The sequence below is a fragment of the Idiotropiscis lumnitzeri genome, chromosome 6 (assembly GCF_059441095.1).
Source record: "Idiotropiscis lumnitzeri isolate Australia: NSW breed Sydney's pygmy pipehorse chromosome 6, RoL_Ilum_1.0, whole genome shotgun sequence".
In the NCBI taxonomy this organism is placed as follows: Eukaryota; Metazoa; Chordata; class Actinopteri; order Syngnathiformes; family Syngnathidae; genus Idiotropiscis; species Idiotropiscis lumnitzeri.
Genome location: NC_142396.1, coordinates 4,956,238 through 4,972,392, shown reverse-complemented (window position 1 = coordinate 4,972,392; position 16,155 = coordinate 4,956,238). Strand labels below are relative to the sequence as shown.

The 16,155-nt window shown below is 40.0% G+C and overlaps 1 protein-coding gene across 1 annotated transcript; it reads right to left on the bottom strand.

The window, feature by feature from the left end:
• Positions 1-868: 868 nt before the first annotated feature.
• elapor2a (endosome-lysosome associated apoptosis and autophagy regulator family member 2a) lies at positions 869-15,667 on the bottom strand. The gene is made up of 22 exons (XM_088299171.1): positions 15,350-15,667; positions 12,574-12,694; positions 10,961-11,150; positions 10,493-10,640; positions 9,939-10,028; positions 9,758-9,863; positions 9,514-9,666; positions 9,261-9,349; positions 9,009-9,189; positions 8,792-8,920; positions 8,320-8,410; positions 8,140-8,242; positions 7,908-8,045; positions 6,843-7,106; positions 5,794-5,967; positions 4,961-5,147; positions 4,787-4,883; positions 4,069-4,170; positions 3,671-3,797; positions 2,819-2,997; positions 1,632-1,803; positions 869-1,316 (listed from the first exon to the last, which is right to left on the bottom strand). The coding sequence occupies exons 1-22, from the start codon at positions 15,488-15,490 to the stop codon at positions 1,248-1,250; spliced, it is 3,051 nt and encodes a 1,016-aa protein (XP_088155297.1). The 5' UTR covers positions 15,491-15,667; the 3' UTR covers positions 869-1,247.
• Between the last annotated feature and the right edge of the window lie 488 nt (positions 15,668-16,155).

Below are 16,155 nucleotides of genomic sequence, written 5' to 3'. Positions count from 1 at the left end.
CTAATCTGTTTCCTGAGTGACGCCACTCCAATTAAAGCAGTTGTTGGCGAGCTGGCCGCTCGAGGACAAAGTGCTCTCTCCACTTAGCAAAACTCCCACAACAACAAAGAACAGGAGATTTTTTTTATTTATTTTTTTAAGAAGCGGCAATAATGTGTCACGAATTGTGACTTGAATAAAGTTTGTTAGCCTCGTGGTAAAAATTGTGTCATTTTTAATTGGTTGTTAAAATATCCATAACATTAATAAATAACACACTCTTAAAACTGCCGGGTCAAAAAAAAAAAAAAAATGGGGTCAAAAATTGGACCGATCCCTACATGGGTCAGTTTGACCAAATGTTCATTTTTTTTTGTGTAACGACCCAAAAGATTTGGTCAAATTGACTCAAGGAGCTGATCGGACCAGTTTTTGACCAATATATTTAGGTTTTATTGTTGTTTGTTTTTTTGTTTTGTTTTGACCGAGGGGAGGCTCGTTTTCTCCGGCCACAGCGACCTCTGCTGGTGGATGACGTCATTACACAAACGTTGGCAAATAGAATAAGGACCAATAGGATGTGGAAATCAATTATAGGGGGCTTGATTTTCACAGTACTGTTTAGTGAAATAAACGATGTTTTCAGTAAAAAAAAAAACCTGCAACTTAATTATATCATAATTTTAAAAAAAATAAATTGTTTAAATTACTAATTATTTACTTAAAAATATTTTAAAATAGGGTACATACTACAGTTCTTTAATGTTCCTTTGTTCTTAAAATTTTCACACATGCTTTAAAAAATTAAATAAGAAAATTTGAAATTATTTTCATTTTTTGTATTTTCCAACCATCCAAAAAGAATAAAAAGCAACCAACTGGGCTCCTCTTATACATAAATAAGTCATAATTTATTCGAAGTAAACAACTTCAGAATCCACCTCGCTGTACAACAATTGGAGCAAAACAAAAACAATACACACAGATGACGAGTGGCCACAGGTGAGGTGGGGAGGGGAGTACGGGAAGTGGGGAGTGGGGGAGTCATAACACAAAATGCCCACCTCGTAGTTAAGTCCATCAAAATAAAGAAAATCACAAAATGACACTTCCCCAGCTTACCCTGAGCTTTTACCCACTCGAAGGCCACTGTGCGTGTGCGTGTGTGTGCGCCCAGCAAAGCTCATAGAGGTGGGTGACTGCTTTAAAGGGGTCTTCACAAGTGGACAGTCTCCTGAGGGTCTCTCTCTGTTTAGATCTCCGTTGTTTTAACTCCAAACCAAGGCTTTGGAATGAGATGAGTTTAGCTGCATGTTTTCGTAGCTTTCCCCATTTTTCTGCATTAAAGACGAAAAAAAAATAATAAATTCAGGCGGTCATACAAAACAACTGCGAGAAATGACTTTTTTTTACCCTTGTGTAGGAGATGTACTCTTAATTTATAATTACAGTTTTGTTGTTGTGAGGTAATTCACAGGATTCGTTACGTGTGTTCACCCACGTGGTTATTTATTCATTTCGATTTGGTTTAGAACTGTAACTTTGTCATATGTGGCGGATTACCACTTCCCAATTTTTTTGTTGAGTCTGCCACCTGGTGGCAGCCATGTGGAACTTTTTACAAGTTGGCGTACAGCGTCTGTGCGACTCACCTTGGACGCTATGGCTTTGAGTTTTCCGAGCAGCGAGGGTTTGGAGTAGACCACGTCGTCGTCCATGTCGCCGTCGTTCTCGCCCTCCATGACGGCGCAGCTGTCGGCGCCTGGTATCTCGCACTCCTTGCTGTTGGCGGACATGACCAGGCGCGAGTACTTATACTCCAACCTGCCGCGCAGATGAGACACAGTCAACACGAGGAAATAGATACTGGGGCCTCAAAATTTGTAGCCATACAATTTTTATTGTTTTTTTTTATAAGTAGTAAATTGATTGACATATGGGGCGCTCATGTCCGTTCCACAAAAGCCCCTCTCCAGCCTGTTTTACGTTCCAACACACCTGATTCAAATGTTCAGCTCATTAGCAAAGTTTGCAAAAGCCTGATAACGATCGTGGTGATTAGAATCAGGTGTGTTGCACCAGAGAGGCATCTATGACAGGTTGGATAGGGAATCATAAAGACCGCACTTGGGCACGCCTGATCGACACGATCGAAATGGGGTATGCACCTAAAACAACAACAAAATGTTTGATTGTTTTGGGATTTTTTTTGCAATAAATTAGTATATTGGAAAATATGTAACGTTACGTTTCTTTGAGTGCTTCTATATCCGAGGTCATAAACGCAATGCGCTTTTGGACTCTGTCTCACAGGTTAGCCATGACACTACATTACCCACAATGCTTTTTCTTTACGTCACGGTTGACCAGGATTGCCACTAGTTTGGTTTTAGCATTAGGTTTTTAAATATTTGCAAGGTAAAAAAAAAAAAAGTTCTCAAAGACTGTTTGACGTTCCATCTTCTGTGCAAAGGCACAGTAATATCAATAAGAATACATTTAAAATTAGCCCAGAAAGCTCATGTGTGATATTGACAAATCTGAAAACGAAGGACATTATTATTATATTATTACATCATTATAAAGTTATTATTATTATAAACGCAAGATGTACTTTCAGTAAGTTGTTTTTTTTAATCATTTATTTGTATTTGTTTCCATCAATCAAAATGCTTTTTCATGATAGTTACTTTCAATATTTGCATTGTGTGCATACGAAGGTTGCACAGAGGAGTAGATTGCTCGAGAAAAGACAAACAAAGTGTGTATGTAAAGGAACACACAAAGAGTACTGCAAGTACTGTATACAAGATTGATAAAACAGTCAGTGATGGCGTACCGCTTGTTCTTCTTCCAGAAGTAGCAGGTGAGTGAGACGAGCAGCACGGTAAGAAAGGCGCCCAATCCGGCGCAGATCTGCACCCAGAGGTCCATCCCTTCGCACGGCCGCGTCTCCTTGTCGGGCAAGCTCACACCTCCTATGCAAACCTTGGGCTCCGTCCATACGTACAACAGATCCTGCACACAAACGCACAGAAAGTGTTCAAGTCTGGGGCTCTTCATAAAAAAAAATAAAATAAAATAAATAAAAATAATTTAAAAAAAAAAAAAAAAAAAAAAAAACACAAAATTGCCTTTTAACTTATTTAATCCCAGAAATTTTCACGAGAGGAAACCCTCTAATTCCAGCGTTTTTCTGGATTTTGACTGATTTTGCGAGGCCAACAGAATATTGTGTTCTAATGCAATAAAAACATGGAGCTATGACGCAAAAAATAATAATTAAAAAAACGTATAAATACGTCTTTGGGAGGCGGGGACTATGTTTTCAAAAATGTATGTTTTATGGATTGAATGAGTTAATTGTTTACCTCAAACCCAAATCAACCTTCCCCATTGAAATGAATGGAAATTATATGAACATGTTCCAGCCTCCCAAAATACATCAAAGTGTTCATGCAACATGTTTTTCATATGGAAAAATATCCCTGGGAAACGTCATACGACATGAAAACAGAAATAATGTACAGGGCAGGTGATGCTTTAAATTACGGTCTAACAAGTACAATAATTCCTCATCCTTGGTGTATTTTGACAAACAGCAAATGAGGATAAGCACTAGCAAAATAAATGGTGGGAGGGTAAAAATAATGGAAAGAAAATAAACTGAGACAGGATGGACTCCACAAACCATTTGTCCCGCTTTGCAGGCTCCCTCGATGCTGTGATAGTCGCTCTGGGTGCACGTGGGACACGCCCCGGAGCTCTCCCACAGGAAATGAAAAGTGCAGCCGTCACACGTTCCCGCGGGACACGTACTGCAACGGGCGTGAGGGGTCAGCAAGGGGCCGCACAGGTGGAATAGTCACAAAATATTCATGAAATGTTTTGGGAACTTTCCATGAGAAGTTAAGATGGGAAATTTTCCAGATTTGAAATGTTCCACGGGAAATAACTCATAAATTAGCCAAATCTTATTCTGATGAATGCTCATTAATTCCCAAGAAAAGTTCTCAACTTCCTGGAATTTTGTCAGTGAGCGTAACATCGGGAAGCCGGTTCATCAAGCCGTGATGGCGATGTTCTTACCTGGGTACGGATAGTTCTCCTTTGGAGCTTTTTAAGGGATCGCAGCGCACCGACACCACTGTGCTGCGGCCCGCTTCACAAGACGAGGTGGGCTCCAAAGACCTTGGCGACAAATACGACGGATAAAAACTTTTAAAACTCAGCATAAGTTACAGAAATTTCCAGCCAGGCACATTCAGCCATTCACAGCAGGCAAGCGTGTAGTTTGAACAAACACAGAAATATGTGCGTTGTTAACAGACATACTAAACCTTTGCTGAATGACGATACGTTTTAGTCCCACAAAATGTTGTAAATATTCAAGTGAATATTTAATGTTTATCAGCCTTTTTTTCTGAAAAAAAATGGGGGATTTAAATCATTCACTACCAGTTGAGTAAAAGAATGCATATTTGACGTATTTAGCCGTCAATGGTAGTAAATGAGTTTAAAATATTTTTTCCAAATGCATTTTCACTATATCGGTGGTCACCTGTAAAGTAAATATCTTCTGAAAAATCTTCTGACCAAATTGGCAATCGGATATAATTATTTTCAAACCTCAAAAATGTTGATTGTGTAAAGCTTAATTATCACATTAAATAAAACGAAATAAATGAAAAAAAATAAAAAATAAAAATAATCACATCATTTTGTGATACCGGCCGCAATGATAGGAGGGATTAGACTTTTTTTTTTTTTTTTTTTTTTTTTAATTACGGACGTGTGCATGTCTTACCGGAAGTAGAAGTTGACATCTGGCACTTTCCCAGCGGGGTGGGGGTAAAGATCTGGTCTTGCCTTTATACCGGCATGTGTACTCTCCACTGTTGCGCCTGTTCAACATGACAAGTTTTAGCGCGTACAGCACGGCCAGCCGCTCGTTGCGTACATCGTGTACTCTGCCGCTCACCGAGGAAGGTGTCAGCCAGGTTAATGGACTGCGAGATGAGCGCCGTGTTGAAGCCTCGTCCGCTGGCTGGGATTACGGTTGATTGGCAGACGAAGGTCTTGACAGCGTTACCGCCGTCACCACGCTCGCTCAGAGAATCGCTGACGGAGAGGTCGGTCACGTTGTCTTTGCACGAGGCCAGGTGATCCTTAAGAGGGGCATGCACAGACAATATTAACACATTCACTGCCGTGGAATGCGTAAATCACGCCCGGCTTTTTTTTTTTTGCCAGGCCCGACAATTTATTGATCTATTTTTTTTTTTTTTTTACTTTTTCCTGCCATCCTTTTTCTCTAGCAAACCTGGCAAGAGACAGTGAGACTGAAATGAGGGCAAATTTCCCACATTTCATCTTATTTGGGCAAAATTATAACTGTGAGTTGAACATTTGCACAATTTGCAATAAAATTCCAATCGCCTTGTGTGAAGATTTAGTTTGTTTTATTCATCCTATTAACTCATTCAATCCATAAAACATATATATACACTTTTTCAAAAAAGTAGTCCCCGCCTCCCAAAGACGTATTTATGCGTCTTTTTTTTTTACGTCACAGCTTCATGTTTTTATAATATTAGAACACAATATTCTGTTGGCCTCGCAAAATCCATCAAAATCCAGAAAAACGCTGGAATTCAGGGGTTTCCTCTCGTGAAAATTTCTGGGATTAAATGTTAAATGAGTTAAATTCTCATTTTTTGCAACAAGTACTTTTCATGGTGACATCCCCCGTTCATATTCCCATGTAGATTAGAACACAAACATGCACATAATAACGATGTCATGTCCTCTCACCTGTCCTCCGCACAAGCTGATGTTGAACAAGTGGAAGTACTTGGTTCCCTTGGAGGTGAAGCTCGGCCCGTTCATCAACGTTCCCACCGAGCCCAGCGGGCTGAAGTCGAAGGTCATGGTGACGTTGCCGTCCGTGTGCGTGAAGTGACAGTCGCTGTAACATAAGCGGTGGTCCTGGAACAGAACGTGAAGCACAAAGGACGGGTCAATGGCAAAAGTGGATGAGGCGTGGTCATCAATGTGTGAAGGGACAAACATGCACATTGTATGTTTATACCAAAGCACAATTGTGTGCATGTGACAGAACAATCAAATGTGTATTTTGTGTTCATGTGAAGGACTAACAGACGTGGACAATACGTGCATTGAATGAGAAAGGACAATCGTAATTATTCATCAGTGTGAACGCAGTAAAAGTAATTGTTTTTAGTTTGATTCTTTCATTACGAGCATTTCGACAATTTTTCTTAAATAAATACGGAAAAAAAAAATCAACTGTAATTTCCGGACTACAAGATGTGACTTTTTTTTCCAGCGCTTTCAAGACGTGAAAAAAAAAAATTTTTCTTTGTGGAGCATTTTATTAGATTTTTTTTTTTTTTTGCAGCTTAATTCTAGTGAACAGAAGCAAAGGCAATACAATGAAAAAAAATTATTTTTTTTTTTTTTTTTACATATAGAATTTTTTATTTCTTAAATTCACATCGTGTATACCAGGCACCTTTATTTTCTTGTCTAAAATCAAATCAAAATTTATTTTAAAAAATGGTGCTGTAATGTAATTTGATCAAATAAAATTTATGAAAATTTCTTTAAAAATTTTTCATTTACTCTACGTAGTGCTACAAAAAAAAAAGTTACAGTGCCCAAAAAAAAAGAAAAACAAAAAAAGACGATCTATTCTGATCTGCCGTTTAAATGCGCCACTATATTAATCAGTACAACTGTTTTATAGCAGTGTGACATCTAATTGTGTGGTTACTGTGAACGGACAAACATGTCTTTTAGTGGATCTGTTTATTTTACGTTGACATTAAAGGAGAGCCAACCTTGCTGCTTTGGCTGCCCGGTCCACAAGGCTTGCAAGCGTCGGCTCCCAGCGTGGACTGGGGGAGCAGGTATGTGTCGGGAGGACATTCGATGCAGCGGCTGCTCTGCGGATCGATGTAGTGACCCGGCGGGCACGGCACGCAAGCCGAGCCGGACTGCTGCGCACTGAGGGCGCAGGCCCGACACTCGGACGACACCCCGTCCACCGCGTTGCTCACCCAGATGGAGTAGATGCGCGCCACGTCGTTCACGTAGCGACGGACCTACATGACGTAACACACACATAAGTGGACATTAGGTTTGTGCGAATGGAAAGATGTATTAAAAAAATGGACTAAAAGAAGGGACAGGAAGCTGTACAGAAATTATCTAGAGTCACGACTTTTCAGGACAGCTCATTTGTTCAACCATTGACATTGCATCATCACTGAGAGGCAAACATTTTCAACATTTTAGACACTTTAGACAAATTGTAAAAATAAGACTCATGTGTGGACTGACCAATAATGTTGATTAATGAAAAAAAATAAAAAATTCTGAGACGTTTAAAAATTGTCAAATGTGAGGTTTTGGCCCGACACCAGCGATATGTATGCAGTATGTATAGTTATTATCCAACTCAAAATAAAGTAATGAATAAATTAAAAAAGTAATAGCTCTATCAACAGTTTTGTAATTAACAAAATTATTAATTATTAATCATTTTAATAAGAATAAAAAAATGTAAATAAAAAATTAAAAAAAAAATAAATAAATAAAAAAAAAAATATTTATAACAGCAGTTTCAAAAGTAAAGTTCAATCAAAATAGACCCATAAATAAATTAATGAATAATACGGAAAATACAAAAACTAAATGGATGGAAATAGTATGGATGTTACTATGGCAACAATTGTAAATACAGTGAAAAACACAATTCAATTTTTTATTTAATTTTTTGCACTGTAGCCATATCAACATAGCGACCAAGCATTTGAAATGTTCTTGCCTAGTTCACTACCTAAGCGGGTTGTCACTGAAATCCCTTTGAAAGTCAATCAGCACGTCCGCGTTGTTTGACTTACGTCGGTGGGCTGGTTGGTCCTTTGGAACGCCCACGTGTACGAAACGGAGGCGTTTTTGGTCATGATGTGTGTGTACGACTGTCTTGTTTTGCTCTTCTCCCAAGACTCGACCACAGTGGTGCTCTTCCGGTTCACATCCTTCCCAAAAAAAAAAAGGAATGAAGAAAATAAATAAATAAATGAGATAGATAAAAATATATATTGTAGACATGGTCAGGTGTTTGCCCCTCACCATCATGAAGTAGAATTCACAGTCAACGGTGCACACAGTCTCAAACTCGAACGTAATCCGGCCAAATTCTGTGCCCGTGTGACTGGATACGGACGTCGGGAGCCTGGTGGAAGTCGGAGGAAGGAAAAGAGTTATGACAAGCGACGACAAGACAGCGAGTGACAAAAGCGACATGCTCACTTGAAGCCGGGAATATGGATGCTGAGGATGAGATAGTCATTATCCGAGCTTCCCGCCCCGCTCCGGATGTGATCGCGGGCCATCTCCCAGCCTAGAAGATACAATGAGGTTGCCCGTTAGTCAAATTGAACAATATGTAGAAAAAAAAAAAAAAAAAAGTACCAGCTCTGTCAAAGGTGCTTGACGGGGTCCCGTTGTTTTGGGAGTCAGAATGACCCATTATAAAAAATATCGGAAAAAGTACAAAAAAAAATCATTTTTGTTTTCATTGCAGAGTTTTAAATTAGTTTTAGTTCACAATAAAATAAATTTAACCGGGCAAAGACATAAGGCACTAAAAGAGGGCCAGAAATGTCTACCACAGGTGATGTCGACCACATCACCTTTAATTTATGAAGGAGTTGGATTATGAGGTACCATTCATTATTTTTGTCCAACAAGGATTTTTTTTTATTTTTTTTTTTATGGTCACCGTTCATGGCGTCACACTTGGAGTTGCCCACGTTGAAGCAAGACGTCTTCATGTTAGAGGGAAGAACGTTCCACCACTTGTACTCAAAACCAAGGGTGGGCTCGGTGCCCGCCGGGCACTGCTGACACGCTGACCAGGGAGACAAAAGTGAACAGATGAACAAAAAGGGCAAGAGGCGTAATGAAGAAACACAAGCGATGACAAAAACGCGCTGTACGTTTCATTCCATCCGAGTAGGTCCCGGAAGGGCAAGGCAAGCAGACGGACGTGTCGTTGTTATAGAAACCAGGGTTGCAGGGAGGGCAAGGCTCTCGCTCGCCACCGGGCGGCAGCGCCTCGGCTCCGGGCAAATTTTCCAGGCAGACCTTTGGCTCGATCCACTTGTATAGCACCTGCGTCTGCAGTTGCAGAGAAAAATGCGTGACGATTTCCGCAAGGTGATCGGTTAAGAGCCACCAGGTTTTCTCACCTTCCCGTCGTTACCGCACGCCGTGTGAATGCTGAAAAAGTCTTTCTTGGAACATGGAGGTCTGTTCTTACATTGTCCAGATCCTTCATCTATAAAATAAAAAATAAATAAAATCAACGTTAACTCATTCACTTGCACAGACTTTTGGATTTGTCAAAAGGGATTCAACAGTTTCCCGCCATAAGAAATCAAGTTCAATAAATCAAACCCTGTTTGTCCATGCGTGTGTGTGTGGGGGTGTGTGCGTGTCTACCTGCATATTGCGTGGCCGTGTCACAGGGGGAGCAGGAGCTCGCCCCGTGGCCCGAAAAGGTGTCTCTGGGGCAGGGCTCGCACGTAGAGGATCCCGGCTCTCGGCTGAACGTACCCGGTTTACAAGGGAAACACTCAGATGTGTAGGCTACACCTGAACATGGAAGGAAAGCGTACAGGTGCAACGCATGAATGTTTGATCAAATAATCATTACAAAAGAAAAAGCTGAAGATAAAAGACAAACCTTCTATTTGGACGTTTTTCAGCAACACAGGTTTCACTGTTTTGGTGCCCACCGTGACGGCACCGGTCCTCCAGTACATGATGTTGGTGCCGGACTTGAGGTTCACCTGGTGAACATGTTAACAAAACAAAATGTTGAGATGAAGATAATCGGTTCATGTATAACAGGCTGTTGAACTTACCGTGTGTGTAGCCCACTCTCCTGTGTTGGTGAGTTTAAGCCATTTAGTTTCTGAGGCCTGATCCATCTCTTGACACTGGTCATTCTGAATCTGCAATCCATTCAGCACAATCATATTTCATTTACATTTCTCTCTCTCTCTCCCTCACCCTCTCCCCCTCCCTGTCCCTCCCTCCCCCCCCCCCCCCTCTCTCTCTCTCTCTCTCTCAACCCCTCCCTCTCTCTCGCACTCTTTCTCTCTCTTCCTCTCCTTCTCTTCCTCTCCCTCTCTCATTCTCTCTCTCCCTCCCTCTCTCCCCCTCCCCCTCTCTCCCTCACCCTCTCGCTACCTCCCTCTCCCCCCCTCCCTCCCATTCTCTCTCTCCCTCCCTCTCTCTCTCCCTCTCTCCCCCTGTCTCCCACCCCTCCTGTTAATACAAAATGAGAATTCATTGTTTTTTTTCCTTTTAGAAACCTCATCAACAAAATGAGCTGCCCTATCTGTCCTTCATAGAAATCCAATGCGGGCCTTGACCACAAAAGTTTGGGCGCAAAATATGTGCGTTTGCTACTCACAAAGAACTCAAAGAGCAGGTTGTTGTCCGGGTACTGGTACTCAAAAGTAACGGATCCCTGCTTCTTCAGGTGGACCGAGTACACCAGCGAGACCGTGCACTCGTCCCGATTGGACTCTAGATAGCTTCCCTTAGGCACCCAAGAAGAGCTGTGGGGCGGGAGATGAATAAATTCTCACTGTGGCACAGCTCAGATACACGCATGAATAAAACATATCGGGAGAGCATCGATATACCACAGTCTGAATTCGGCACGTTGTCGTCGCCATGCATCAGGCCAAGCAAGCCAAATAAATTTTGTATTCAATTTTAGTTCATTTGAAAATGTATAATTAATGTTGATATCCAATATGCCATTGCAAGTAAAATTTGCCCCAAAAATGTTGGAAAGTTTTTTATGAAACTATATACCATACATGGCGTTTGTTCCGATGACCTTGCAGACAAACATAATGCATATTTGCGTCACCTGTTGCACGTGAGATCGCCGTCTCGGCGGGCGCCAACTTCCAGGGCGGTTGCTAGGCTACTGAACCCCGCCGGCATGGATTCCCATTCGTCGAAGCGGATGCCACTCCCCAGGGAGTAACTTCCCGCCGCGCAGCGGGTACACTCTTGGGCCGACATCTCCAGGAACTCGCCGGCTTTGCACGAAAAGGCTACATGCACAAATACAAAATATTAGGACGTAACAGAACTTTTTAATGTGACGTCACGCGTCACATGTCCGGGTGGCAAAAGAATCAGGATGCTTGTAGATGTTAACTTCATTTTTACTGGCATCATGTCCGTATAAATAAATAACACGCCGTGCATTTGTGAGGAGAAAGCAACATTGGAGGAGGTGTACACAGTGTTGATGCAACACAAGACAAACCTGTTAGCGGTCATGTCTAATAACTGGTCTCACCACATTGGTGAGCAGTTTAACGAACTTTATTTCCTGCTTCCTGCTCCACTTCCATTTGACCTACTAGACTTGATCATTTCCCATATGCGGTAATCATTGTGTTCATTTTTACAAATAAGTAACGGCCTTATTAGGGGCCTTAGCTTGCTTGCAAGCTCACATTTTTTTTTTTTTTTTCAAGCAGGTCTATCCTAGCGAAAGTGTGTATTTTACGGTATTCAATTGGGATGCAACGCCAATATCGTAATATTAAAATTGCCACCATATTGTTTCGATTCTCGTCATGTCACGATGCGTTAAAATGGTCAGGTCATTTTTACGCAGTTCCAGCACCATCTGGTGGTTCGTTTATTAGTGCAGTTTAATTTGAATTCGGCATGTTTTGGCCGCTAACGTTTAAGACCCACCTCATCGTCAGATGAAGGGGAACGTTAAACTTTTGTCGAGTGCGTGCGTTAGCGAGTGAGCGCTCTCAATATGCACTGTTATTAATTCATATATATGAATATATAAAAAAACGGGCAGGCCTTTGTGGCTCAAAACACACAGTTTCATTTTTGCTACATTAGTACTTTACTCTGATAATATGATGACTTCAATCTGAAAAATGCCCAATCTTTCATTTAAAAAAAAATATCTTGAAATAACTGATTATTACAAAACTATTCTCGTAATGTTAATAATATTCTTGAAAACATAACTTTTAATCTATAAAATATACGACCAGTTTTGCTAACATCTCTAAAATATGTTGGAGGGTTTTTTAGCTCGAAAATGAAATTGAACTATAAAACTTTATTCTCCTAGTATAATTACTTCAATTAAAGGAATGTGAAAAAAATAACCTTTTATTAAATTTTGAAAATCTAATTTTTATCTGAAAAACAAAAATCATTTGCGTAATATGAAAAATATATCAGGAATTGTTTGACAATCAGTTGACATTCTCATCAATAAAGAGACGCATTCCATTTTCAAAACCGGCCATCAAAAATGAGAGCAACTCCTCTTTTCAGTTCTGCGTTCATTGGCCCTCTTTGGAGACGCTCCAAGCAGATTCGGTCAGGATGCGTTTTGGAAAATTCTGGCCTGCTGATAAGGTGTCAACACATGCACACGCACACGCACATCTCAGACAGATGGACGCACAACAGAACATGCCAGTGACTTACTACAATCTGTGCCGCGCACCGGGTCGGGCAGGCCAACGCAGGCCCCGGGGTTGTGCGGGATGGCCGCCCGCCACCGAGAGCCGGAACTGTGGCACTCGGTGTACTCAAAGTAGTAGTCCTCCTGCAAAAAAATAAATAAATATAAAAATAAATAAATATAAATATAAATAAATAAATATATATATATATATATTAAAAATAATTTAAAAACATTTTAATTAAAAATAAAAATAATTAAAAAAAATTTTTTTTTTAATTTAAAAAAAATAAAATCACAAATCAACACAAAAACAGAACACATAAACCGACAACATTAAGTAACATTCTCTTGAGTTACATATCTGTCAATACGTTTCACAGATGCATTTTTTTCTTTTCTGATTCACAGTTTTCCATCAGCTAACAAATCGACAACATATTATATGCTGAGTTACTAATCAGTGCGATGGCTGAAACAAAAACCCCAAACCTCGGAATATGATTCTTTGTAGATTGAGCAGATGTACCTAATGAAGTGTCTGGGGTGCGTTTAATGGAGCAGAGAGTAAAGGGCACCTTCCACCGCCCTCCTCCACCCTTTTATGCAAGTGAGGCTTACTGCACGATAAAAGATGAAGCGACCGAGTTTACAAGCTCAAAGCGTCTCGAATGAGACAAACTCGCGCTACAAGTAATGAACACTCGTTTTATGTTTGTCCGGAAGCACAACATTCCGCCTTCACGTCTATGGTAACAACTGGGTGAGACGGCGGCGTTTTTTGTTTGTTTTTGGGGTTTTTTTGCACTGTCATTGATTTGAATTTGCAAGACGGGTATTGTGGCCACATTGAAAATTGAGGAAACATAACTAAAGTTGTATTTTAACGTAAAAAGTTGTCTGTTGTCAAAATGTAACTTATAATTTTATGAAAAAAAAGAGTTGTATTTGTATTTTCAAATTCATCATTTCTTTGATGTATTTGAGTAATTATTACTTAAAAGTGAAAAAAAAAACTTTTTATCTTGAAAATATGCGACTTGTGTATAGGTCAATTAAACATTTTTTTTCCAACAATCTAAAATATATACCACTTTTGACACGAAAAACATGGTTTACCTAAATAAAAAAAAATTCTTACAACTAGCTCTCGAAAAAAACAACTTTATTCTAGTAATATGATGTTAATTTATAAAATATATGACTTTAATCTTGAATAAGATGACTATTTTCATAACATTATGACTTTTTAATTATTTTTTTTAAAATAGACAGTTTTGTTCATGAAATACTCCAATTTAAATCTAAAAAGCTATTATTATTATTATTATTATTATTATCACAGCGCGTCTCTGCTAACATGGATCATTTACGTTGATGATATGCCCGCAAAAATGGGACAGATCTTAGATCAACAGGTTTCTCCAGTCATTTGGAATACATTTTGATTTGCAGCATTGCACAATGAGGAAATATCAGTCCGCTGCCATGTACTAGGTTTTAAAATATGTTGCAACTAACAAAGTAGCACGAACAAATTTTTCAATGATTTCAAACTGAGACAAGGCCCAATCTCATAAACACAGAAAGGAGCCCGAAAACTCCCTAAAGAAATGCATTTTCAGTCTGTCTTTGGCTTTTTCCTTTTCGATGAAGAGGAAATAAAATAAAAATAATTTAAAAAACAATTATAATTGGAAATGTTTATTTTAATTTCAAGGCCAAGTTGCCCAGCCCTAGTAGGCAGTGATTGCTTTCAGGAATGCTGCCCTTCTATCTCGGGGACCAGTGTGACATCACTGTGGGCTTCAGAAGAGGTGTTGCGCTGATCCAGAGCAGTTGGACAGGGAAAAAACAGTCCATGCAGGAAACTGATAAGCACACAGTGGCCCAAGTTCAACACACTGGAGCGATGGAGCATTCATTAGTCATGTTCTGGCAGGGGTTTCCAAACTCTTTATCATCAGCCAGTACCATACACCAAAATTAACAATTGACTTGAACAGTGTCGTTTTGCTACATTGTACAACAGAACTTAGTCTCAACGCAAAAGAAAACTGCCTTTTTTTAGGTGCACCACCTCCTTTACTTCAACACATATGGCTTATGTTTTATTTTTGTGCACCACTTTCTTTGCTTGCGCTTCTTTTAGTGCTGAACATGGAGATTTGATTATGTTGCTGCTCAAATCAGGCAAAAAAAAATCTTTGACTTCCTGCTTTATCACCCAGATGTTTGGAAATTAATAGTTCTATCTAAAAACAATATAGAACCCATTAGCAATTCTTTACCCAAACTAACTGATTATTTTTAATGTGATGAATACAACATCACCTAGAAATACATGCTTTTTTTTTTTTTTCAAATTAGGCATTTCTCTGTCCACATTTTGCCTTGATATATAGTTTGCGTCCTTAGATCCACGCAGAATGCTCACGTGTGCTTCTGCAGGAAGCATGAAACCGTTTTGGTGTTTGAGGGGGACAGATTAAGGGTTCATCTATTAATTTCAGTCGGGTACGGTGATTCGAGATATGAATGCTCTGAGTTACAAGCATGGTCACCGAACGAATTAAAAGTGGCCCTCGAGAAACTAAGTCTGGACACCCCTGTGTTATTGCGATCGACAAGAATACTTGATCTCAGGAAACCGGAAATGTGCATTTTTTTTCCCCCTCAAAGGACATCGAACGTCACGCGCAGCGCAATCAGTGCAAAGCGTCAAAGAAAGGAGGGAAAGGGTGAGCAATTAAGCGTGAACGGAACGTGAATTAACGTGAATCAAGTGCGCATCCTTACCTCGGTGCAAGGCCGCAGTTTTTCGGCCCCGTCAATCATCGTCAGCGTGCAGCAGAGGAACGAGAGGACGACGGCGAGGAGAAGGTGTTGGATGTGGATGGTGAGAGCCCAGCTGGCGATGAACCGAGCCGGCGAGCGCATAGTTGAGCATCCAAGGAGTGAGAACGATGAATAATTGACGTCAATTTAATTTTTTTTTTTTATGTTTAAATGGCATTCAAACGCATGTTTCTGTCGTCTGCCAATCTGTCAGGCTCGCCACCTGCGATTATCCTAGGACAGCGCTCTCCCGCGGATCTCCGCGTCTGTCAAGTTAACGGAGACAAAGTAGAATTTCCGAGTGTAAATTTTCAGATTAAGATATTATGTGCGTTCCCTTGTTACTTTAGACCAGCTGCGTCCTTTTGTTTTATTTTATCACATTTGAAAATATATATCAACATCATTTAAAGGGTTATATTATTTGAAAAGTCCTCTTTATTATTGTAATATATCCAAACTTGTTTTATTTTGAAAGAAAGGTGCTAAGGCACGGTAGCGCGTTCGCTGATATGATGCAGTATCTGACTTCAGTGTGGAGCGAACCACAGTCGAGTGACGTTTCTGTGACGTTGACAAGGGAAAAAAATAAAGTAATTATCTTACGGTGAACAATGACAAATAAAACACGGTCATATACTCTCTTGCAACCCGACGTATAATCGTTATAATTTAAAGAGAATATAATACTGTGAATAAAGATCGTGACAGACGATTAGTGACCTCATTTGGAAATTATTCGAACTAAATCAGAACCTCAAATTGAC